The sequence below is a fragment of the Sorex fumeus genome, unplaced genomic scaffold (genome assembly GCF_029834395.1).
Source record: "Sorex fumeus unplaced genomic scaffold, SorFum_2.1 ptg000072l, whole genome shotgun sequence".
In the NCBI taxonomy this organism is placed as follows: Eukaryota; Metazoa; Chordata; class Mammalia; order Eulipotyphla; family Soricidae; genus Sorex; species Sorex fumeus.
The window spans coordinates 26,710,634-26,737,898 of NW_026606129.1; the positions used below are offsets into that span (position 1 = coordinate 26,710,634).

The following is a 27,265-nucleotide window of genomic DNA, read 5'->3' on the forward strand; positions in this document are numbered from 1 at the left end:
TACACCCAGTGAAGCTCACGGGTTACTTTTGGCTCTTCACTCAGTAATTACTCCTGGTAGTGCTCAGGACCATATGAGATGCCAGAGATCGAACCTGGGTTAGTCGTGTGCAAGGCAAATGCCCTACCTGCTGTGTTATCTCTCTGGTCGTTCAAAAGACATATTTTGACTGGTCCATGGGTCTTTGATATTTTATAAGTTAATTATTAATCTTTACCTGACATTTCATTTAAAACTTGTATTTCCAAATTCTCTTAAAAATCCAAAATCTCCATATCTCTGGACTTCATTGCTGCTGACTAGTAATTGCCTTGAGGGATGGAATGAATATTTTTCCAAAGAGAATGAGAGTTCTCTGGTTTTGTATGGTTGTTTTTTTTCCCCCTCTGGTTTCATGTACTGGTATTATTTGCATAGCTTCTAGGATGTTTGAGTTTACAACCATTGTACCACATTTTGCATAAAGAATTGTGCTATTGTGACCTTATATTGCTTGTGTATCTGTGTGTATGTGTGTGTGGGGGGGGTCATTCTACTTCTCCTTTGCCCCTTGTTAAGGGACACCTTACCATGAGATCATTTTACCTAGTAATCTAATCGTATTCCATTGTGATTCTCCTACTAAATGGAATTAACAGACCATTTTTGAGAAGATGCCAGGACTGTGGTTTTCTAGATGAGTACAGCCATATTTCATGTTGTTCTAAGTTAATGTAAAGAATAAATATATTCATCTCTTTTCCATCATATTTGTGATAATGACGCATCTTCATAATTTCTGAAGAGGATGGAAAGAAATTTGTAGGTTCTTTTCACAGGATATGTTTAATTTACTGACTTGTTGGAGTAGATATAATAGTAAGATTTTCAAGTTGTTCTTAGGGATATCTATATTGCTCTTTATAATTGAAACAAAATTGGAGACACACAAAGAAAATTTTAAAAAATCAAAGAGATACCTGTCATACTGTTGGGAGTCATAGGTTAGTAATCATTCTGGACCCTTTCTTTCACTGACATCTCCTATAAAGAAAAGAGACAAGAAAAATATCACAGGTTATGACCTGCATTTTCCATACTTTGACTCTAAACAATATCATGTGCATCAATAATCACAGAGTGATTGGTTACTCTCGACTCAAAACTGGGAAAATTAAAACAAAGGGAAGTTATGTGACATGTGGAAGTTTACAGATCATTTCACATTAATATAAAGATCTTTTCTGTTATGTGCCTTTCTCTAGGATATCTACATCTGTCTATCTATCTATCTATCTATCTATCTATCTATCTATCTATCTATCTATCCCATCTCATACTAAAAACAGCTATCAGTGAACTGACTTGCTATTTTCCCTAAGGGTAGTTAAAGAGGTATTAGCATCTTCAGTCAAGATTCTTGCCTTCATAGGATCTTAAATCTGCAGTTTCAGCACCACCAGAGAGCTAATTAGAAATAGAAAACTGGGTACCACCTTGCATCTGTCCAGTTAAATCTATAATAAGACAAGATCAATGGGTGATCTGTAGATACTTTAATGATAATGCATCCAGATCTGTTCTGGAGCACAGAATCCATAGTCTCAGTTTCTCTTTTGACTTTCAGTAAGTTCTGAGCTTTTTCCCTTCACCAGTACATAAAATAATACAGATACACTTGACCTTCAGATGTGGGACAGAGGCACAGTGTTACTATCATAGAGGGAAGCATATTGAAGGATGCATTCACATAGATGGGCCATCAGTATACTTCTGGAGGATAGACTTGGAGTTGGTTTCATTTTCTAAAAGGGACTTCTGTATTTCATAACTGTTAGTGGTGGCCATCAGGAATAGTGCCAAAGTGTCAAGGCATGGGGTCAGGACTGGATACTGTTAGGTTGGATGCTGTCATAAACGAGTTGTAGAATAGCAAGAAATAATTTAATAGAAGTGGGGTCTCTATTCATGCATATCTAGAAGAAAACAACATTTCCTCTTCTTTTTGCACACAGTTTATGTTTATGAGTTTTAAAGATAACATGAGTGGCAGGGCTGGGCAATTTATTAACTTCCATGTACAGGAAAGTCTTTTTTTTTTTTTTGCTTTTTGAGTCACACCTAAGGGGTTACTCCTAGCTCTGTGCTCAGGAATTACTCCTGTCAGTGCTTGGGAGACCATATGGGATGCCAGGGATTGAACCGGTATTGTCTGCATGCAAAGCAAACCCTCTACACACTGTACTATCGCTCTCGCCAGGGAAAGTTTTGAATGAGGGAGAAAACATCTTGATGCTAAACAACAGATTGGAGAAGAGAAAGTGTATAATATATATTTTATATAATATTAATAAAAGAGCATTGAATATGGCTCTTTTAAAATCTCAGGGCTAGGAAGAAGGAGACATTACTGGTGCCTGCTCGAGGCAATCAACGAACAACAGGATGATCGTGAGCGTAATAATATTAATATGGAAATTCATTCTTTGTCTCCACATCTAACACTGCAGCACTGAATTAATACCTTGAATGTAGTTTTTGTCACATTTGTGCTAACTACATGTTTATATGCTGTCTTTCCCACTAGACTAAATTTTCTTTATGGTAGGGACTATGTCCTTGTCATTTCTGTACCTTAATATTTGCAGAGTATCATATGTATACAATAGATGTTGAATAGATAAATATCATAAAATTAATGACAGTTGATAGTGAGCTATAAGTTCCTGAAGATAAGAGATGGATATTAACTACAAAGAAAATTTCTTCTTGCTACAAAGGAATGTTTCAAAGAATATCACACACAAGCTCTCTGCTTCCCTAATGCTTTTTCCTCTCTCCAACTGGTGTGAGAGGGATCACACATGTTCTGAGGTCCCTTGAGATTAAAGCTCAGAGTTCATCCACATGACAAAATATCTTAGAAACTAAGCTTCTATATATAGTCTGCTCATAGTCCACGGAAATTACCATATTTTCATATTTCCCTAAACGTTCTGAAGAAAATGGGGGAACTTAGCTCAAGCTGAGCCTAGCATTGTGCTCCATCTTTGGTCAATCTAGTGTGAGAACTGAAGTGGGATAATAAGATTGTTTTGTTTTGGGGACACACCTGGTGATGCTCCTGGTTTACCATTGGTTCATCACTCATGGAGGAACCCAAAGTCTATCTGTCAGGCTGGGGATCAAGGTGAGGTTAATTGAATGCAAGGCAAGAAGAACCTTAATCCATGTATTATCTTCACAATCCCAATAAGATTGTTTTAAAAAGAATGTTAGAAAAAAAGAGAAAAAGAAAGGAAGAGAGGATAAGGTAGGAAAGAAAAAGATGTTTGTTAGACCCTATATGGCGGCATACTTTGTTGGATGCTCTAAGAACAACTGGAGGTTGTTGGCCACACAGGAACAGCTATCTGATTCTGAGGATCAAGAAGACATTCATGGAGAACCTGGGTAGAAAAAGAATGCAATGGCTCAGCCCCTGTCTCGTTCTCTTTGTGCCTCCTCCCCTCCAGAAGAGGCACCTCATTTTACTCACACACAGCAGTCCCATAATAGAAACTGTTTTTTCACCATAAACTGGTTTAAGTCCGTTTCTGCCTTTGCAATCAGAGACTACTGACTGATAACATCAATAGGACAATAACATATTAATTCAGGTAAGCCAGAGCAGTTTTATGTCCTTTTTATCTTAGAGTTGGAGCTACAACACCCAGTTACATTCTCACTGTAACATAGACTCAAAAATATTAAAATTTTAAATAAAAAGTAAATACTTAAAGTATTCCAAATTCCAACAACTGAATAGGCCTGTGAACTACAGAAGGGTATTGTGTGTGAAGCAGGAGGTATGTAGGAACAGAACAAAAAACCTCAATAAGGCTTTAAAAATATTGTGATCATCACAAAATTTTGTACTGAGTTTCCTTTTTAATACTTTGCATGATAGTATTACATCATGCTATAGCACTTTATTGCTACTCTACCATTACCATTATTATGGCATTAATAGTACAGCACTAGTGCTATTACCATATTATTTTGCCATCCCTATTCCCATTATGTATCACTAATATTGAATTAATATTATCATTACAATTATAATATTGTGATGTTGTTATTCTTATAGTACTTTAATGTTTGATAATGTTAGTGCTATTTTCCTTTAGTTTTATACAGTAACTTCAGGAAAGAGTCTGATAATATTTATTTTATTTATTTATTTTTTTGATAATCTTTAGAGTCAGAAGTTTGCAGGGTATCATTGATAGGCCATTCTATGACACTGTGTAGAGTCCCCACGCTGAGAAGGGGAGCAGAGGGAGTCTCTCTAAAGCTATTAAAGGTCTCTAAGGGCTCACTAGATGCTGCTATAATCAAAAAAGAAGGATCTGAAACAAAGAAGACTGAGTTGTCCTACTTGCCAGGGACCTCTCTGCAAGAAAGGAGCCTTGTAGAGAAAACTCAATAACTCATTTACGTGTGCAGTTTTTAGCAGAGAAAGAACACAATCTTCTTTGAATTTTTTTAGCTTCACTGTGGCTTCTGAGTAAAGCAGTCAGGGAGTTTGGGCCAGTACGAGGGAGTGATAAACAGGGGATGGAACTTGGTGGCAGAGAGATGTGCTGAGAGCAAAAGAGACCTGGGAACATTTAGGAGGCAGAAGTAGCCGACCTGGGGATAAATATGATATGAGCATTTAATACTGGGATAAACATTCAAAACTGGGACGCAAAGAAATAGGTTAAGATCAGAGGCTTTCAGCCCTCAAGGAATTTACAATCCACTTTACAAGCAGGCTGGGAAGGTGGAGTTCATTGGCAAAGAACATACAAGCCACAGATGCCTTGTGCCAAGAGGGTGGTGCAGAGAATCTCTGAGGGATGAGACTTATTTTGCTCCATCCACTTCTAGGCCAAATATTCTTGGGTACCACTCACGTCCCTTGAAAGGATGGAACAGGGAGAATTGACTCTCAACTATATAACATGGCCAACCTGAGTTCGATTCCTCCGCCCCTCTCGGAGAGCCCAGCAAGCTACCGAGAGTATTGGATATGCCAGACACAGTAACAACAAAGTCTCCAATGGAGACGTTACTGGGCCCGCTTGAGCAAATCGACGATCAATGGGAGGGCCTTTACCTTATAACATATATATATATATATATATATATATGTTTAAAAGCAGTGAATTATGGAAAACTTTTTGGAAACCCTGAAATTAAAAAGAAAATGGAATTATAATCAACATTTAGGGAATTGGACCAGGCACTCTGGAAGACAGTGAGTTCCACGCATCTTGCCGAGAGTTATCATCACTAATAACTCCAATGCTAGCTTGGGCAGTATGAATGAGGGTCAGACCATATTGAGGCTGCTACATTCTCAGAGAGAGAGTCTTATGTACAATGGTCAGAATGATGGAAATGTTGTTTTAAGATATGGTTGGAGGAAATTTAGAAAAGTCACATAAAGGCTACACATTTGCCCCCCATTATCTAAGAAGCTATAACTGTTAAAAAAAAGATGGAAATTTGCTATTTTGCTATCTGCAGCAACTTGAAAGGAATTCCAGGGGATCTTACTAAGTGAAATAAGTCAGAATGAGAAACACAAATATCAAACAATCTCATCTATATGGGGAGCCTAAGGAAAGAAAGCAACTGTATGAATAAAAAAGAGTTCGAATGAATAAGTGGGCTTTGACAATAGCACTGAGGGTAGCAGAGGGGAAGAAAGTAGGGGGTAGGAGCAAGGGAAAATCTAGAACAAAAATTTTAAATATAATGTTTCTTAAGACAAAGGAAGAATTCCCAAATATCTGGGAAGATGTGGGTGGGAGAGTTTAAGTACATCACCTGCCAGGAACTGCATACATGCTAATGGGACAGAGAACTTTCTCTATTCTCCCTGGCGCAGGAGAAGAGGACACTTGTAGGCAGGGGAAAACACATACAGATGAGCACACTTTCCACTTGGGATGCTCTTTGTTCTCAGGACAGAGCAAGCCTTCCTGGAGAAGGTCTGCATCTATTCTGCAACAAAGCAGAGGCTGCATGTGACAGGTCCCAGGGCCATGCTAAAATATGCCTCATGCTTCCCTTGAATTCTTCCTTAAAGCTTCATTTCTTAGTGACATCTGGTGTGTGTGTGTGGGGAGGGGGGAAGGGAGGTGGTGTTATGGTCTACTGAAGGGCTGTAATGAAGGAAGGACAGACAAACAATTTGACATTTTATAAGTATTTTCAGGGAATTTGCAGACACCACACCACAACCCATCTGTGAATGAGACTTTAAGCATTAGTTTCCGACTTTGGAAAAGCTCATGGAAAAGACATAAATTGATGTAAATATAATAGCTGGTAGCATGGAAAGAAGTTATGGGGTTATTTTTGGTCAGGGGCAAAGAAAATAGAAGCTACTAGCCATGCATGGAAGATTCCTTTGTGCATGGAAGAAAGCTGGGTTCTTGAGAAACCAGGCTGGAGGCCGAAAAGGAATCTTCAAAGACAAGGATTTGATCTAGCGTTCCTCCATGCAGCCATTAGATACCAACTCAGTTCTTGATCAAAGTCAAGATGAATTATTCAAGGTTCTTTTCTCTGGAGGACTTTAGGTGAAGAATCAACCTATTACTTCAGAACACAAGGGGGACAAAAGATGTGTTTGGAGACATGAGGACAGGGATATGACACAAAGGTGACATTGAGTTTGGCTTGGAAAAATGAGTATCTTTTTGAACAAGGGATGAAAAGTATTGTTCACGAACATTTAAAGTAAGAGGTATAGTGGTTTGGGGTAAATAGTGGCGAAAGGATGTGATCAACAAAGAAGCTGGAGGGTAGTTTGGCCAGATGGGGAAGGGACTTGAAACCTCTGGTATGGAATTTGGAATATATTCTGTGGGAAGTAGAACCATATAAGGTTCTTGTTTTGAGATGGGGTAAATGTGGTAGTAGGAGATAAACTTCTCAGAGGGCTACCTGCCTTAGTGACACCTCTTTTTAGGAAAACACTGTTACTTCCTATTTCAGTGTTCAAGGTCAAAAAGAACACACAACCCTTTCTTAGACTAGAGTCAGAGGAAACATACCTAACTCCATTTTGCAATACTTCAGATTCTAGGCATTTCTTCCCATCCTCCCATACCCCACGCTCGGTATTTCATTTATCTCTATAGAAATTACCACATTGAAGTGACATTTATAAAAATTAGACCTTGAAAAATGTTTTCCTATAGATCAAGTGAGTCATTGCTTATATAATCTGTATATAATGAAATACTATGCCCCCTCGCATCTCTATAGAAATTGGCAACCTTTTCTGTGGAGAGCATTTGTAATCTTTTCAAGGCCATCTTCTCTACTTCTCTTTGGCTATTGTAGGAGGATGGTACTATAGCATCCCACATCCTGATGACTAAGAATGTTGCCATTTCACAAGTATCTGCTAATACTTTCTCAAGGGTTTCATGGGCAGATCAAGCGAATGGGAGAGAAGCTAAAGAAACTTTCACAGGTAGAAATATTGGTTCAATTAAAAATAAGATACTCAAGTGTTAGATAATGACAGACTCTAAGCTGACACTGTTGTCTTCAGGAGGTCTCTCAGAGGACAAACCTCCCCTGTCATTGCAATGCTCTAATTCTCTAAATAGATGCATTAGAGAGGTTTCTGTGAGGTGACTCTAGGGATACCCTGTATTTCACCACATAATCAGATTTCACCACTTTAAAACTGTATATTCATGAGTATTTCATGTATTTCACTGATGTACCAAAGAGAGTATAGTAATAAATGATTTTCAAGTAATACTGACCAGCTTCACATAATGGTTTCATTCCACATTTTAGCCTGGCAAGCTACCGAGAGTATTTGATATGCCAGACACAGTAACAACAAAGTCTCCAATGGAGAAGTAACTGGGCCCGCTCGAGCAAATCAATGATCAATGGGAGGGCCTTTACTTTACTTTTACTTTTAAAGAAAACTTGTAAAAAATTTGCAACAATTATGTGATATAATGCTTTGCTTGGGGAATCTCTTGAAATTAGTGTTTATATAACAAGGGATTGCTTTTACTCAGTTTAATTGGTATTGCGGGACATTAAGCACTGTTGGAGCTTATAAGATAGAGTCACAGTGCTTGTCTTCACCTTGGTTTTACTCCTGCCTGGTCTGTAGAACATCTGGAAATACAGCCAAGTGAAGGCAATGACTGTCTTTTGAGAGAGAGCTGCATGCATACCTGTACCATTCCCTCTCACCCCCGCCTCACACCCCCAGGTCAGAGGGTTATGGGGTGGGCCTCTATTACTTCTTGTCCTTTAAAAAAATAATCCTTTACCTCTTGAATTTCACCTGACTGTCCCCTTTCCCCTCGCAAAGAAAGTTATTTTCACATCAAACCTCTGATCTTGACTTAAAAAAAAAACATTTTTCAAGAAGTTCAGGTGCCAGAGTGATAGTACAGTGGGTAGAGTTATTGTCTTGCATGCAACTGACTGGGATTTTATCCCTGCATTCCATATGGTTCCCTGTTAGGAGTAGTCCCTGAGCACAGAGCCAGGAGTAAACCTAAGCACTATTGGGCGTGACCCAGACCCCCCAAAAAATGAGAAAAGGAGGGGGAGGAAAAAGGGGAAAAGGAGGAAGAGGAAGATAAACAGTAGAAAGATGAGCGGGGGAGCATGGGGGAAGAGAAGGAGAAGGAGGAAGAGGAGGAGGAGGAGGAGGAGAAGGAGAAGGAGAAGAAGAAGAAGAAGAAGAAGAAGAAGAAGAAGAAGAAGAAGAAGAAGAAGAAGAAGAAGAAGAAGAAGAAGAAGAAGAAGAAGAAGAAAAGGAAGAGGAACAGGAGGAGGAGCAAGAGGGGAAGGAAGAGGAGGAGGAGGAGGAGCAAGAGGAGGAAGAGGAGCAGGAGGAGGAAGGAACTTTCTGACTTAAAACTTCTTCTGGTGAGCCCCATTATTCCTACAGTATGAACTGGCTTTATTTTGAGGTACCCTGAGGTGGTTTAAAAACTCCATAGAATGCAGAGAAATCCATCTTCCTATACCCTCCACCATTATAGGGTAGAACAAAGGTGGAACTGTTCCTCTTTTCTCTGCCATTCTCATCTTCTTCCCATGATAAATATCACTTTCTGGAATAATTTTTCCCTTTTCAGGGTTACCATTTAATCTCATTTAACTTTATGCTGGGAAACAAAGAAATCAGGTCCACAAATGACTATGCTCTCAATTCTATAGCCACTTAAATGAGGCTCTGGTTGTCCTTCCCTGATAACTTTGCAAGTCTGTAGTAAATCTATATGAGTGAAATAAACTTAAAGTGATCGAATTTCTTAAAATAATAAAAACAATAACAATTAAAATCAGGGCAAGAAATATTCAAATCATTCTAGCCTGTGATCTATCATTTTTACTTGGTGAAAATAATTCCTATTTGAGAGAGTAGCATTAAAAAAATCAGAAAGAAGAAAAATGAACACATGTTGGGGATAGGACTGGTGTAAAAGAAACAGAAAACTCTGAATTAGTTCACAAAGTTGGGTAGACACAGCAGTTCAACCCCCATTCTGAGTCTTGAACTGAAAGGTTGAGTCAGAATTCCTCTGCTGGGTATGATGGGGGACCAGGACTCTGCATAATAGACATTAGCAAGTGATTCCTGAATGGTAAAGCTGTAATTTTCATCTCAAAATTTCCACATTCACTGTAAGTGTTTTTGTCATCAGGGAAGTAGATCACATAAGGAGGATCTGTGGTTGGAACTGAGCTTAATTTGTGGTGGTTGATTTTTTTGTTCTTGGTATAATGATTAACCTTAACAGCCACCTCTTACCCCTTTTAATTCAAGTCCAATAATTTCATTCTAGGGCTCATTTCTACTCTTCATTTTAACCTATGTCCATGCCAAGTCACTATCCTCTTTCCTCCCTCTCTCTTGCCATCTGTCTCCCAGACAAAGTCACTCTGACAACAGAGGGTGCTGAGTCAAGAGGCATGTTCCCTAAGTGGGGATAAGACAGTCCAGCTTGAAGAGGAATGTGTGGTTTAAGTAGGATGGTGGACTTGACTCATAATAGCAGTCTTCAATCCTCCTACGTCATGATCTGGGCTATAGCATGAGAACTAGCCTATCTACAGAAAGGACTTGGTCACTTGGTCAGCAGTGTTGGGATTGGGTGTGTGGGGCTGAGGGATTCAGTGAGGGCTTTCAAACCAAGAGAAAAACTTCCTGTGTATCTAAAATCATCTGCCACATCTAATTTATCATCACAGTAAATTAAACTTGGAACAACTTTCCAGCCACATAATGTTAGTGACAGAAAGACCAAGATAAACCAAAAACAAAACCAGCAACAACCACCCAAAGTTTTACAAGCAAAACTCTGAACAATCAACCCTTGCTATTTTATGACCTATTTTCCTTGAAGCTACCGTACTCTGCAGGTGAATCACATCCCTGAATGCTTTAAAGAAATAGAAGCTCGCCTCTTAAGAGAAAGAATATGGGTGGTTGGAGGAAATGTCTGTCACAGCAGGAGAAGCAGCAACTTGAACAGATGTCCTGTTGGCCAAAGCAGGCAGTTAAACTGTCTCTACTGACACCTGGTGGAGTAGGATCGTGTCTTCATGCCAAAGGAAAAGTGTGTGTGTGTGTATGTGTGTGTGTGTGCGCACGCGCGCGCGCACAGGCATGTGTGCACACACGTGAGCGCTGAAGGGGCTGGGATCACACTCATCATGCCAGGGGAATTAAATAACTCCTAAGGAATGAGATTGCCATGTAGAACCACCAGATGCCTGAATATATAATTGTGGTTAGCTGACTCACCAAGACACATGCATGAAAAACAACAAATGAGAATGAGAAAATAAAACATTAGGGTTGGAGCAAATGATTTGTGATCGCTTTCTTAAAAGGGTTTGATGATGAAGAGGGCAACGAACAACAAACAAGAAAGCATTCACTCTCCCTCGGCTCCAGAGAGTATCTTAAGAAAAGACTGATACTCGGACACTCCACAAAGCCTTCACCCACAGTGCAGAGAGATAGGTGTCCAGTTTGCACATTCTGACTCTGGAATCAGCAGGGAGTTCTTTGCAAACTTCCAATCCTGGGATCTAATGAACACTTTTTCTAAGTGACAGAGACTGCTTTGCCCCTAAAATTTCTAAGATGAAAATCACACTCGCCTAATAACTAGATTTATAACTGTGTATAACTTTTTTTATGTGCCAAATGATAGGTGAAGATAGGGATTATACCATAAAATTTCTATAGAAATATTCTTCATACGTGTCTACAGATTTGATTTCTGTCTTCCAACAATTATATTGGAGGGTGATTCCTAAGAATGCTACAGAGCAGTTATTAGTTCAACTCTGTAATAGTCAATTTCTTAGGTTTAAGTCATGAAGAAAGGACTGGAACATTCAATGAGAACTTGAGTTATTTAAATAATATATACATATAAAATTTATATAATTTATATGTATATATATAATTTTTTAAAAAGGGTTGATTCCAGGAGTTGGCATGGATAGATCCTGAAAGGAAGTTGAAAAAAAAGGAAACCCCAGAAAGATACATAGAGCTGCAACTTTCTTAGAGTTTTTCCTCTCCAATGTGTAAGTTAAATTTAAAAGTTCTAGTTCTCCAAATGTGCTGCCTTGAATGTATGTTCAGATCGGAAGCAGAGAATCAAATACACCTCCTCCTGGCTCAGTGAACCTCTAACAGATTCAATTTCTCTCATTTCAAGATTCTCTTAGTACTTTAATTATTTTTTTTCATAGTGACATTGGATCAAAATGTAACTTCTTATATATTTATTCATACCAAACAGCCTACTAGTAGAATTTGTATGATATATATTCATTTTTGTCACATTTCCTTGGAAAATTATTGATGTTCCATTGTGGTCCTAAGAGTTTGCCTGGGTAGAGTTTGGGAACTATGGTTATAACAGTTTGGGCAATGAGTGAAAAAATTTCAGTGCAAAGTGCAAATGGTTTGCTGTATTATTTTCTTTTACCCTGCCCCTGTCTTTGAGACCATGGCCATACAATTTGATCTTTCCATTTCATAGTATCGTGAGTCAGTCTAGTTTATACTGTGCATTGGAACATTAGAGATTGAGAAACAGAGTGAAATCTTGACAGTATTTAGGTCAGTCTTGGGAATATATATATATGATTTGACCTTTATTCAACAGTGTTTCCTGAGTTCCTGTCACATGGGGAGGTTATAATAAAGCATCTCACGAATAACAGAATAGCTCCCTTTCATCATCTTAGATGGGCACATAAGTCATCACTGAGAAGGTGGCCAGATATTAAGAACGCAACTTAAAATCAGACAAATGTGCAGATATGTTAAACATGCAAGGATCTTTATAAAAGTACCTCAATAGGCATATAAATGACCGATCGCCTGGTTTTTCATCCTGTTTCATTTCTTATTTATATGTAGCAACAAAACCCACAACTGAACTAACTGCTTTTAAGTACCCTGGCCAGTCCTCTGGAGGGCTTATTAAAACACTACTGGGCTTCACCTTCCTTTCTGACTTAAGCAGTTCTGGCAGCGGAGCTAGAGGTTCTGACAGTTACACTTCAAACAAGTCCCCAATGACCTGGCTACACTTTCCTGAGACCACCTGTTGAGACTCACTCTCCTTAACCATTTTAGAACATGTCAGATAAACCAAAGCCTTAACTGGGCATTTGATACCTGATGCCAGGCAGGTGTCCTTGTTTCTCCATCTTGCACCGGCACAAAGCCTGGCCTAGGATAATATCAGTGAACAGGTGCTCACCAAGACACCTGGCTCTGTAGGTGGACTGTTTTCTACACAGAAAGCAGGCAGAATGTTTCCTGCTCAGAAAGGAGGCCACTTGCCTTTGATTAAGGGCGTCTTTGAAGTTGAGACACTTGTCACATTTCTGATAGTGACAATGAGATATAATATGTGAGGAAATTTTACATTTTCAGTGAGGTTGGCTGTGCACCTTGTCTCCTTGTAAGAATGGGGTACAGGGCTGGAGCCATAATACAGTAGCCATATACAGTAGGTAGGGCATTTGCCTTGCATGTGGCCAACTTGGGTGTGATCCCTGGCATCCCAAATGGTCTTCCAAGCACCGCCAGAAGTAACTTCTGAGCATTGCTGGGTGTGACACAAAAAGAAAAAAAAAGAATGGGATATAACCCTGGAGGTTGTGGTTCATCTCCAGATGGGATTCATTACTGTCTCCAGGGCTGTGTCTTGTCACGTGTACCTCGATGAGGTGATTCTGTGGACAACATCTGCTCCTGAGCCAAGCATTTCTTTAAGCAGGGATATGAGTTGGGGGACCCATCATCCTCTTGACTGAAGTCACTTCTGCTGCTAGAACCCCAATCTAAAACCTTCTGTGAATGAGTCACTCAGTGTGCTCCTGCTATCTTATGTCCCGACTGCCTCTCTGTGCTGGCAGCAAAATCAAGGTCAGTGGGAATTTATCCCATGTGCATTACTCATGAAAGTCATTAGCTCAGTACAGGAGAGCACATTTAAAAGTGGTCCCTGCCATCAATACCACCTAATCAATGGCACCTTCCCAGTAGGATTCTATACTACACCCACCCATACTCATCCTCTCCTCCAGCCCCAGGCATGTTTTTCCTAGAGCAGGAGTCTCAGTATGGTCCCTGGAAAGAGAGAACAGCAGCACTTGGAAACGTGTTCATCATCTAGATGCCCAGGTTCGGTGCCAGGGTAGCACTCTGCTTTTTGTTGGTTAGTTTTTGTTTTGGATCTCCCAAGTAGTGCTCAGAAGGTCCTGGGCCCTAACTCGTGATTCAAGTTTTGATTCTCACTAGCTAGGAGGGCCTGTGTTTCATGGCAAGGGTCTAAGGATGCATGCTGTATATATCCTTCAAGGATGGGATTACCAAGAGTCACCAGGGGCTTTCAAGGTCATATCTGGTCATGTTCAGGGGCCTTAAGGGGCTCTATCTGATGATGCTCCAGGGACAATGCAGCCCCAAGATTAAGTGAGCTAGAGTCTGCCTGCAAGACCTTTCTGCTAGCCCCTGTACTGTCTCTCCAGCCTCCTGTTTGTGGTCAATGAAGGGGCTTCAGTGATAGCACAGCGGTAGGACGTTTGCCTTGTGCACAGCAAGCCTGGCAGAGCCGGGTTTGATTTCTCTGCCCCTCTCGGAGAGCCCGGCAAGCTGCCGAGAGTATCTCGCCCACACAGCAAGGCCTGGCAAGCTACCCGTGACGTATCCAAGCCAAAAAGAGTAACAAGTCTCAAAATGGAGACATTACGGGCGTTTGCCTTGCATGCAGCCAACATGGCCGACCCGAGTTCGATTCCTCTGCCCCTCTCAGAGAGCCCGGCAAGCTACCGAGAGTATCTCGCCCGCACGGCAGAGCCTGGCAAGCTACCCATTATGTATTCAATATGCCAAACACAGTAACAACAACATCTCCAATGGAGACGTTACTGGCCCCGCTTGAGCAAATCGATGAATAGTGGGAGGACAGTGACAGTGACAGTGACTGGACCTGCTTGAGCAAATCAATGAACAATGGGAGGAAAGTGTTTGTTTGTTTTAACTATTCTACTAGGGGATGATGCTGAGACATGAACTCTTGAGTTTGAGAACTGCTTATAGGGTCTCTGCATGGCCAAGTTCATGTTACTGAAGAGGGCTGCCCTCCTTCTTGTCCCCGAAGATGAGCTCAATGACCTGCATGTAACAGGTACCCAAGAGACATCTGCTAGGTGTCTGAATCTCTAGAACTACTTCCTGCTTGTCAGAGAGAATAAACAGTCCCTTGGTGTACCACCTCGGAGAAAACGCCAAAGCTGGGTCTAAATCATATCCTGTTTCTTTGGGATTGTATTTTCCATATTTACAAATCAGCTTTCCCTAAATCCGCTCCAAGATTTTTACATTCCTTTCAGCTCAGAAAGCCAAAAACAAGATGCCATGTTTGAGTCAATGCCTGTTTCCTGCCCAGAGAAAGGGCATTTCTGCATGATTCTTAAATTCCATACTCCCAGCATTGTGATTATTTTCTGAACAATAGAAGGAGATTGCTGATTCATGTTCAGCTCATGGCTCCAAGTTTCTATTTTTTTTTCTTTTCTCCCTGTTCTACTTGTGCCGATGCCACACAATAATGTCCTATTCATCCTTCTGAATTAGAAATACCAACAGCTCGGCTAGGAAAGCAAAGGGTCCCTTTCCCGTGGGTTTATTTAAAGCCTTCTCACAAATAACAGATTTTGAAATAGGAGATGGCGTTCATTTTGAGCCATTTGGCTTGGGCAAGGATGGTTAGACTTTATCTTTTTACCAGCAGTATCTTGCACAATGCCTGGCCCGCTGTAACTCACTGTAATCCACCCCAAATGCATAGTTCCTCAATTCCACTTCTGAGACTAAGTTTGCTGCTTCCATTCTGCCCTGATACATTAGAACAAACCCTCTGTTGGATTCAGGGAGAAAACTTGACCCTAACAGCTCATGTTTGGAGCCAGAATGGCGTGAACCTCCGCTGGGGCTTGCGGTCCAGGCAGGCTCCATCCAGTTTTTGCTGCATTCTGCACGCAGTGCCAATTTGGCTCCGCAGTAGCAGTGATATCTCCTATCACCTCCTGGCACAACTTTCATTTCGATTCCCAGCTGCAACGCACCCTTGGGGATTGTTCTATGCTCCACAAACTCTAAGGGTCAACCCGAGCTGTCCTGGGAATCACCTGGGTGGCTTTGCAAAGACTGTTTGCCAGGCTGTATGCCAGACCAATGAGTGTTTTGTAGCTCAGGCCTGGGTCTTGTAAGGTTTCCCAAGAGGGTTGGGTTTGTAGCCAGCGTAGAGAACCACTGCCCTAGAGTAGCCCCTGAAATGGTATGTGTGAGGGCCTCCCTTTTCTGAGCATGAACCCTTCTAATCTCTTCTTGTCCTGGCAGTCAGAAGAGACTTTTGAAAAATCATTCAACTCATGCAGGCCCTGCTTAAAGTTCTGGCCTGCTTCTCCTGATGGGCCCCATTTGCTTCTCCATCAAGGTCTGCTACTTCTCTCCCCAGTTCACCTCTCCAAGCCCACTGCTGTTCCTAGAGCATGTCCTTGTCTCCCCACCAGAGGTCCTTTTCCCTGGAATTATTTCTCAGTGCCCACACAACTACTGGGGTTCCTTTCTTACCTCCACTAAATCTTGTAAACCTCAAATGCTTGGGAATGCCCACTATGAACACCCCAAACACTGCCATTCTTGCACCTCTACATTTGATTTCCTCATTCTTCCCCATAGTCGTAGCACTTTATGACTTACTGTCATCATTTTTGGCAGGAAGTCAAACATTTGCAGTGGGAGTGGAGGTTATTTTTTTTGGAGGGTCTTTATTAGGCTCACTGATTACCTCAGGGGTGGGTCCTTAATAAATACTTGTTAAATGAAGAATGACGGTCACCTCTGTAGGGGGTGGTGAAAGGTGAGGGAAAAGTGAATGGAAGAGGAAAGATTCAGTGATGCAAGAAGAAAATTAATTTTCTCCAAAATGACAAGTTTTGGAGGAAGCAGTTATCATTTGATTCTAATTATAAAAGTCAAGGGAAGGGACTTTCAGGCAGTGTCTAAATTTTATAAAAACAACAGTGCATGCTTAATAGAGGCAGAAAGTGGATTCATGGCCACCTACGGCTGGGCAGTTGCAGTGGGGTGTAGGGATGGGGAGTGATTGATAAAGGAGTCATCAGGAGTGAAAAAAATGTGCCAAAATGAGAGCTTGGTGATAGTTACACAACTTTATAAACATATTAAAATCCAATGAAAGCATAAAATCAATTATTTCAATGGGGTGGGGGGTGGACTCTGTTATATAAATTATGTCTCAAACGATTAAAGTACATACTTAACTGTTGTATCATACAGGGTGTTAATTCTAAACTGAGAAAGACATACAGGCTATAATTTCTTATCAAGCATGTGGATTCTCTTTGACTTAGGTTTTAAATGAGATGTGGGAGGACCTTCTATCACCTTTATTTACTGTCAGAAACATCTATTACTCAATAATATGGCTTAGAATTATTGATCAAGGTTTAACTTGAGTCTGACTATTGGAACTGCGAGTCTTGCCTCTAGTAACTCCAATGCTCCTTTTAAATAAAATTTTGGGCTACACCTGGCAGTACTCGGGGATCACTTCTGGCAGGTCTCAAGGAAACTTATGGGACTCAGGGGTTGAGCACAGGTTCACCGTGTGCAAAGCAAGTGCTCTACCATTTTACTGTCTCTTTGGCCCACCCCAATTCTGTTCCTTTTCAGTACTAGTAGTTCTGGAAAACAAGCTGTGTCTTATGAGAAACAGAGGGCTTGCATAGATTTGACACCCTTGAACTTGCAGTGCCAAGAGAAACTCCAGCCATGTTGACATGTACCATCTTCCAAAGGACAGTTATCCTGAGTATCCCAGAGTTCAGCTTGTCTGCAGCTGTGAACCGAGATGTTGTTTGGCCAGTGGCCCTGTGCCTCTTCTGCCAACATGCAGATGTAAGGTTATCTACTAGCATGGATGGAAAGATAATAATACTTTCTGATGAAAATGATGAATAGCACAAATTAATGAGGACATTCTCTCTTCCCTGGGAGCTCAAGAAAGCTCTATTATGCAAAGAATGGAGAAAACTTTTTTCTGCTCTTCTACCTTTTTCCTTGACCAAAATCTAAACACAATACTGGCTTAAGCACAGAAGTTGTTCCTGAGTTTAGATGAAGGAACAGTCAGACACCTTCTTTAGGGAATCTCTAAAATGTGAACTGTAAAATGTGAACTGTGGCAAAGGAATACTCTTGAGGTCTGTTCCTATGTCTCTGGACTGTTTCCAAAGAGTTCACAGCCACTGTGTCAATCACTGGAACACTTCAAAGAACACTCAGGGATCTTTTCACTCATTGATGAAATAGAGGGTAAGAGGAATGAAGAAATGCGCCCTTTATACCATGTCTGGTGAAAAGAGAGTTACAGTGCCAACCACATGAGGAGTGGCAATGGGGAAGCTAGACAGAATCATCTTACTGGTGACACCTCAGTAAATTTTATATTTTAGCTAATAGGATGGTACCAAATTCAATGTCCTCATTTTGCTAGTATCTGTGGTTACAGAAAACTGCTTTAGCTTTGTAGAAGTTAGGTGAAGACTGCTTGAGAACTCTATTGCGGCAATTTGATGTGAATGTTAAAGATTCTTTAAAAAATTACACCTAGAAAATAGAATGCCAGTAGAGCCATTCTGCTCCCCACCTACCAAGTGCATGTCACCCAGTTGGACATCAAGATGACTAAGCCTCACTCCTTCTCTTTGGCAATCACTACTAAGCAGAGATGACGGAAGAGACACAAACCATTCTAATTAGAGGAAATTGTATTTGTTACTCTAACCTGATGCACAGAGGAACATGGGAGTATGGGGGAGGGAAAGAGTAGCTTTCAAAATAACTCTCCAAAAGACAGACCTTCTCTAGTCATCAGTCCTTCGCTGCAGAGCTTTATGCCAGTCTTTTCCAGCAAGATCCAGCAGTGATACGAAGTCTTTCTGAAGGTGCTTATGGAGGAGTCAAAGTGATTGGGCTCAGATCATTCTAACTATACAGCCAAGGTCATATAGATTTTTATGAGGGAGTACCCATTTCTCAGGGATCCTGAATTTCATCTCTGATCTCCATACTAGACTGCCTTTTAGAAGAGTAGCAACGATTTTAAGGGTCTTTTTACACCATTCATTTTACTAGGTGCTCATATTTTATTGTCTTTTTTACAGCTGAGAATGCTGCGGCCCAGATGTTAAGTGTATAAAGATAAAAACGGCTATAAGGGAAAACCAACACTCAAAATGCTTCCTGGCCCCGAAGTCAAGTTTAGTCTTGAAGACTCTGAGATGAAGGTTTTTCTGAATGGGAGGTCTTGACAACTAATTGCTGATGTTCATATCTCTAGATAAAAGCTGAGCAACAGTTGTAGTTACAGAATATGTTATTTAAAGTATGGAATGTCCAGTTCAGAAGACTAGGCGACTGAAATTGTGTATAGAACCCAGGATTTTGTCAGCTGACACAAATTCTGTAAACAGTTCATTCTTGATGAGTCTGTATCTCTTTTACTCAGGGCCCAGAATCAGTGACATGCATATAACCTGAGTGGCAGGTAACATTTCTCATTAGATGTGAGCCATTTTCTGAGTTCAATAAAGGTTACATGGTTGTTCAGGAAATTAGAAGTTCTATTAATAATCCACTGTTCTATTTGATTGAGGATATTATTCTTGTTATTTCACAGCTGAGTTCATAAGAACACGCCTCAGGAAGGTATCAATTGGATAGAAGTGTGTCACAATGAAGTGCCTTGATGTCCCCACCCCTCCTGCAACCACACTCAACCCCATGTTGATGCTGCCAGAGTGGTTTTTAAAAAGGAGATTAACTAGAAAAGCCAATGGATACCTGGAAATGTGCTATACCAACAGTCATTCAAAGAAAAGAGTTGGGGGTGCGGGGGTGGGTGGTGTTCAGAGAGATCATACAGAGTTTAAGGCACTTGCCTTTTATGCAGCAGACCTTGGTTTTATCCCTGGCACCACATGGTCCCTGAGAACACTGGAATTAGCCCTGGAAGCCTCCCCAACCACCTACATCCCTACATCCCATCACTACTGGGGTGGCCTAGGTAATTCCCAACACTGCAGGTCCCTTGCAGAACCATATCCTAGATCCGTCACATTAATCTGTTGGCTGAGTGGGTGAGAATTGCTGAGAGGGGCCCAGGTCTACTAAGCACCACTTGGGAGCCCCACTCCACCTCCCAAGAAGGAAAAAGTCAGAATATTACAATTACTATGATGAATAAAGTAAAACTGGCTGATTGCCACTCACAATCTAGATGTTCCAACCCACATGAGCACCTCTGCATTATCTATTGCCTCTCTGCTCCAAATCCACTCATCTATGCTCCGTGATTCTGGTTTAAACTTTACAACTCTTTCCCAGAGGATTAGCACAGCGGTAGGGCATTTGCCTTGCACACGGCCAGCCGGCCGAGCCGGGTTCAATTTCTCCACCCCTCTCAGGGAGCCCAGCAAGCTATTGAGAGTATCTCGCCCACACGGCAAAGCCTGGCAAGCTACCCATGATGTATTCAATATGCCAAACACAGTAACAATAAAGTCTCACAATGGAGACATTACTGGGCCCACTTGAGCAAATCGATGAACAACGGGAGGACAGTGCGGTGCTATTCCCAGAGGATTTTATATTTGATTCTACCCATAGAAGGTGCTAGAGAGATAGTGGAAGGGAAGAAGATCAAAGGCCCTTCCTTCCTGCCTGCCCTCCCAATCTTCCCAGTAGGGGTTGCTGAATAGAGGGCTGGAGCGATAGCACAGCGGGTAGGGCGTTCGCCTTACAAGCGGCCAACTATGGCCGACCCGAGTTCGATTCCTCCGCCCCTCTCGGAGAGCCCGGCAAGCTACCGAGAGTATTCGATATGCCAGACACAGTAACAACAAAGTCTCCAATGGAGACGTTACTGGGCCCGCTCGAGCAAATCGATGATCAACGGGAGGGCCTTTACCTTTTAGAGTCTTCTACCCCGTGAAATTTTCAGAGGTGAATTTCTTTTTACTGGGCAGAGAATCCAGCAGCAACTTCCAGGCTCCTTATTGGACTGCTCCAAGTGCCAGCTGCACGGAATTACTCCTCTGTGCTCCTTCATCTGAGTTGCCCCATCTTTTCTTTTTTCCCTAACCCTAATGCTGGCAGCTGCCTTTTGCCACCTGTGATCTGTTGTGCAATGTAGCTGTTGCAGTACCTCTAACAATAAATCCCTTTACTAAGTACTTCTGTTTGGATATCCTCGTATGGTTAGATTTTGGAGCCTGGATCCTGATGATGGCATCTGGCTGTATGTGTGTGGCATGTTTTATGACGGTGGCAGGTACAGCACTGCACCAAAGGGGCAGAGCCAGGAACAATAGCATTGACAGAGATCAAGCTAGTTCTTGCTAAGAGAAAATATTATTTCTGGCTAAAATCTGAACTATGTGACAAATTATAGCTCCTTTGTGAAGGGAAGTGGAAGTGGAAGACTTCAGAGAATCACTCAAAGAAGTGTTTTTATTTATTTATATATTTCAATTAAAAATTATTATTATTTTTAAAAATAAATTTAATATTTTTTCCAAAGTTATATGCTATATGGTACTTTATTTTTTTAAAATTATTTTTATTTTTTTTTAAGATTTTTGCCCCAGTAGTGCTTGGGGCTTATCCCTGGCTCTGTGCTCAGGGATCACTCGTGTGTGTGTGTGTGTGTGTGTGCGCGCCGCGCGCGCGCAGCGCGCGCGCATGCGCACATGTGCTCAGGGATTATTCCTTTCTCAGCACTCAAGAATTATTCCTGCAGTTCTTGGGGGATCGTATGGGATGCTGGGGATTGAACCCAAGTCAGTCATGTGCAAGGCAAATGCTCTACCCACTGCACTATCGCTCAGCCCTTCAATGAAGTATTTTTAGCACAAAAATAATTTCTTCCTACATGAAAATGTGTGCAAAATCAGAAAGTCTTAAACCAAAGAAATTAAGATATGTCCAAGAGTTAACCAGGAATATGTTGATATGGCCTTTCTAAACTTTGCCCCTCTTACTATTTCCCCTCTTTCTCATTCACAACCACTCATTCACAACTACTCATATACTCATTCACAACTACTACTAGAATACTAGGAGCAAGGGCAAAGCACTTGCTACTTGCTGGATAAATGCATAAGACTTACCTTCTAAACTTTCTTACAAAATCCATAAAAAATTCCAGAAAGAAGGGGTGGAAAGACCTAGCACATAAACCTATAGGTTTATATGCCATTTTTACTGGTAAGAAGGCATCTTAAAATATGCAAATATTCTTGCTTTGCTTACAGTTATACCTGTCACCAACTCCCTTCAGAAGTCTTCAACTACATTTGTCTTTTAGCTTAAACAGAGGGTAGGAATTACTGCCCAATGGTCAACTGTTTCCATTTCTATTAGCCTTAAGATTATTGAGGTAGAAAAACCCCCTCTATTTTCCAAAAAGCAATAGCATTGATATAAATCATTTTAGGAAGTTTAAGGCAAAAATACATGAAAAAAAACTGTTACCAAATAATTTAATACAACTTGCATTCCTTGAAAGAGTATGTAAATATGAAATAGGATAGACGATCAGAATGAAATTAATAATGTGACTCTAGAAATATATATCAAATTTTTTGTCTATAAACACTAATTATCAAATAGTGTTTGATATGAGACACATGTTTTGTTGATATTAGTTTTAAAATGATAAATTAAGTAGGTGCACAAGAGAGGAAAATATCTCCCCATAATATAATCATGTTAGACATTTTAAAAGGAAAACACGTGAAAAAAGCAAGCACACACACAAAGAACAAAATTGCTATGTTACCTGGAGCAGAAGCAAATAAAAGAAATTCATACCAAAAAAGAAAGAAATTTATACAAACTAACAGTTATGGAAAAACAAAAAAAATGTTATCAATAAATTCTCCTCCCCCTTCCCTGAAAGTACATTAGATGAGTCCAATGTGGATTATTTCATAGACAAAAAATTAAGAAGAACACTTGAAATTTTCGAAAACACAGAAGAGAAGAAATATTCCCAGGAATTTTTGTGAAACCAGCAGAATTATAATATAAAGAATAAGAAAAAGATAAAAAAAAGAAATATGTCCAGAGGGCTGGAGCAATAGCACAGCAGATAGGGCATTTGCCTTGCATGCAGCCGACCCAGGGTCGATTCCCAGCTTCCCATATGGTCCCCTAAGCACCACCAGGAGTAATTCCTGAGTGCATGAGCCAGGAGTTGCCCTGTGCATCGCTGGGTATGACCCAAAGAGAAAAAAAAAGAAATAAGTTCAGACTACTTATTTAAGCACTGTCCTCCCATTGTTCATCGATATATTGATTTGCTCGAGAGTGCACCAGTAACGTTTCCATTGTGATACTTGTTGTTACTGTTTTTAGCATATCAAATTCGTGATGGGTAGCTTGCCAGGCTTTGCTGTGCAGACGGGATACTCTTGTAGCTTGCTGGGCTCTCTGAGAGGGGCAGAGGAATCGAACCTGGGTCAGCTGTGTGCAAGGCAAACGCCCTAACTGCTATGCTATGGCTCTTATTTAAGAAAAAGCTTAAATTATCAGCAATACATCCAGAAAAATTAGAAGAATAATAATGTCTGGGAAAGCAAGATGGCTAAATATAAAGAACAAACTTGCTAATCAGAGCATTAAACCTAGTGATTGAAAAACATTTGCTTTTGAAGGATATTAAAGAGGCATGGAGAGATGACTACAGTGGAAAGGAAGAGAAACTTGAGGGAAAACTTAGAGATAAAGAACACTTTACAAGTGGCAGGCTATAAAATCAATACCCAAAAATCCATGCAAACAGTGAAAGAGAAGAAAGTGACATGAAGAAAACAATTCCATTCACAATTGTGCCCCAGAAAATCAAGTACCTAGGAATCGCCTTAACTAAGGAAGTAAAGGATCTGTACAAAGAAAACTACAAAACGCTACTTCAGGAAATAAAAGAGGACACGAGGAAATGGAAAAATATCCCCTGTTCATGGATGGGGAGAATCAACATTGTCAAAATGGCAATAATTCCCAAGGCACTGTACAAATTCAATGCAATCCCTATAAGGATACCCACGACATTCTTCAAAGAAATGGAGCAAACACTCCTGAAATTTATATGGAACAATAAGCCCCCACGAATAGCTAAAGCAATTCTTGGGAAAAAGAAAATGGGAGGAATCAACCTACCTAACTTCAAGCTCTACTACAAAGCAGTAATAATCAAAACAGCATGGTACTGGAACAAAGGCAGAGTTGCAGACCAATGGAACAGAGTTGAATATACTGACATCTCCTCCCAAACATATAATCATCTAATCTTCGATAAGGGGGCAAGAAAAGTGAAATGGAGCAGGGAAAGCCTCTTTAATAAATTGTGCTGGCAAAACTGGACGACTACATGCAAAAAACTGGGCTCAGATCTCTGCCTAATGCCATGCACAAAAGTAAGATCGAAATGGATTTATGACCTCAACATCAGACCGGAATCCATAATGTTTATTGAAGACAAAGTTGGCAAAACTCTCCACGATATTGAAGTTAATGGTATCTTCAAAGATGTCACGCCATTGGCCGAGCAAGTGAAAACAGAGATAGACAAATGGGACTATCTTAAACTAAGAAGCTTCTGCACCTCAAAAGAAACAGTGATCAAAATACAAAGACAGCCTACAGAATGGGAAAGAATATTTACCAAATACACATCCGACAAGGGGTTGATATCAAGGATATACAAGGTACTGGTTAAACTACACAAGAAGAAATCACCCAACCCCATCAAAAAATGGGGCGAGGAAATGAACAGAAACTTTCGCAAAGAAGAAATCCGAATGGCAAAAAGGCACATGAGAAAATGCTCTACATCACTAATCATCAGAGAGATGCAGATCAAAACAACAATGAGATATAATTTCACACCACAGAGACTGGCCCACATCCACAAGAACAAAAGCAACAGGTGCTGGCGCGGATGTAGCGAGAAAGGGACCCTCCTTCACTACTGGTGGGAATGCAGGCTGGTCCAACCCTTTTGGAAAATAGTATGGACGATTCTCAAAAAATTAGAATTTGATCTCCCATTTGACCCAGCTATAGCACTCCTGGGAATATATCCCAGAGAGGCAAAAAGGTATAGTCGAAGTGACATCTGCAATTGTTTGTTCATTGCAGCACTCTTTACAATAGCCAGAATCTGGAAAAAACCTGAGTGCCCGAGAACAGATGACTGGTTAAAGAAACTTTGGTACATTTATACAATGGAGTACTATGTAGCTGTTAGAAAAGATGAAGTTATGAAATTTACATACAAGTGGTACTACATGGAAAGTATCATGTTAAGCGAAATGAGTCAGAAAGAGCGGGATAGACACAGAAAGACTGCATTCATCTGGGGACATAAAGCAACAAAACGGGAGACTAACACCCAGGAATGGCTGAGATAAGTACCAGAAATTTTGCTCCATGACTTGAAGGCCAGCCACATGTGCTAGGTGAAAAGGAAGCTCAGATAGAGAAGAGAGCACCAAATAAAGAGTGTTGTGAAGACCCTCCCAGGGTGGGAGAGACATGCTAAAAGTAGTCTATAGACCAAACATGATTGCCACTCAATGCCTCTCTGGCAAAACACAGTACCCAAAAGAAGAGAGAGAGAACAAGGGGGAATGCCCTGCCACAGCGGCAGGGTGGGACGGGGGGAATGGGGGTGGGAGGGATGCTAGGACCCGTGGTGGGGGAGGATAGGCACTGGTGGAGGGATGGGTACTTGATCATTGTATAACTGAAACCCAAGCACAAAAATTTATAAGTCTATAAATGTACCTCATGGTGTTTCACTAATAAAAAAAATGATTAAAAAAAAGAACACTTTACAAAACTGTTGTGAAGAGTGAATGAAGAAATAATAATGGCATTAAATGAAATATATGTGGAATCAAATACTCTTGATTTGTAAAAAGTAAAAATAGATGTTTTAAGTAGGAATCTAGAGGAAAAGCAGTAAATTTAACTGCCCAAAGAAGATAGAAATTCATCCAATACTACAGCAGCTATGTCCCACTGCCAGCTATAAATAGTTACTGAAGTTAGAGCAGTGAACAAAGATGGAAACATTTAAAAAAATTCCTGCCCTTTGAGCTTTCAGTCCAGAGGGAGACAGCACACAATTGTCACACTGAACAGCCAAGTGTGGTGGAAGCACAGTGGTCATTAGTGAGAAATCAGGGCAGAGAATGGCAGTGTGAGAGGCAAGGCTGGCTTTCTACTTTGTAGATAAGGCTGGGGGTATTCTGCAACAGAGGGGATAACCACATGGGCTGGTGGTAACAGTTTTGCCAGGTGCTCAGATCTGATGTCAAGGGACATCAGAATCCAGATTTGTATTGGAAATCCCCTGATTTTAAAATCTTGACTCCATTTTTAAATAAAGTCACCATATTTGCCAAATAAAACATACCTCACTGACCAAGGAGGGGTTGGCCATTTCACCTCTCTAAAGAAATAAGATTAAATTTTAAAGCAAACACATCAGAACATGTAAGCCCTGTCATCTGATGAAGCCAGACATGTTTTCCATTTCTTCAAACATTGCTGGAACAACACACTGAGAACCAATTGATTCTCGAGACGTCCCCTCTCCCCCTATTTTTTGGTCACCACATAAAAGAAACTGTATCCATTTTGGACTTAAATCTTGTTTGGAAAGAAATTTTATTACTCGATTTGAGATCCCTGATTTTATTCAGCAAATTTAATTCTTTATAATGTTGGGTTTTCCTTAAAAAAATCAAATTTATTCTCTAAAGACTGAGGATGTGTTTAATAATATATCCTTGACCCTGCAGGCAGTTCCAAAAGAAGAGTTGCAAATATTTCAAACATGGGAAGTTTCAAAGACCTTTTTTTCTTAGAGAATATGGGATGAGGAGTGCACAAAAATGAGCAGCAGTCACTGTAAGCGTCCTAGTGTCATATAAACATATTGAAAAAAGCTCAGTTCCTGGGGCTGGAGATATAGTACAGTGGGCGAGGCCCTTGCCTTGCCTGTGGTAGACACTGGTTTGATTCCTGGCATCCCATATGGACCTCTGAGCCTTACCAGAAGTGATCCTGAGTACAGAACCCTAAGGAGTAAGCCTGAGCACCTCTTGGAGTGACCCCAAGTCAAAAAATTAAAACAGTAAATAGAACAGTTTGCTCCTTCTTTTCTTCCTTCTGTTTCACCCTTCTTTCTCTTGGGCTCAGTTATTTGGACTTGATTGATCCTTGAGATAAATATTCACCCAAACAACAACTTTATGCCAAAGATAACCAGAACCTATACCATTTTTTATTATTTTTCTATGACCAATGGCTTAAGTTTCTGTGGTGAGCTAATGTCATTAGTCATGTAGAATCATAGCAAAGAAGAATGCAGAGCTTTTTATGAGCCAGTGACAGCTTGGATTTTTCTCTCCAACAACACATATGAATCAGAAACCACAAGTTTGCATTTTAGACATATTTGTGGTAGTCAAGAAACACATACTACACTTGTTATTATTATTGTATTCCCATAGAAATAGTTTGTCTCTGGGAAAAGTGTAAAAGTGG

At 40.6% G+C, this 27,265-nt stretch overlaps 1 protein-coding gene across 7 annotated transcripts in view; it reads right to left on the minus strand.

The window, feature by feature from the left end:
- The window catches only part of THRB (thyroid hormone receptor beta), a 441,166-nt gene that overhangs the window by 137,090 nt on the left and 276,811 nt on the right, over window positions 1-27,265 (minus strand). For 5 of the 7 annotated variants that reach the window (XM_056129151.1, XM_056129152.1, XM_056129150.1 and 2 more), the window contains one exon: window positions 960-1,023. The exons of the other annotated variants lie outside the window; for them this stretch is intronic. In XM_056129151.1, the coding sequence (XP_055985126.1) occupies window positions 960-981 (22 nt within the window). In that variant the 5' untranslated portion in view covers window positions 982-1,023. The remainder of the gene's footprint in view (window positions 1-959; window positions 1,024-27,265) is intronic. 7 annotated transcript variants of the gene reach the window in all.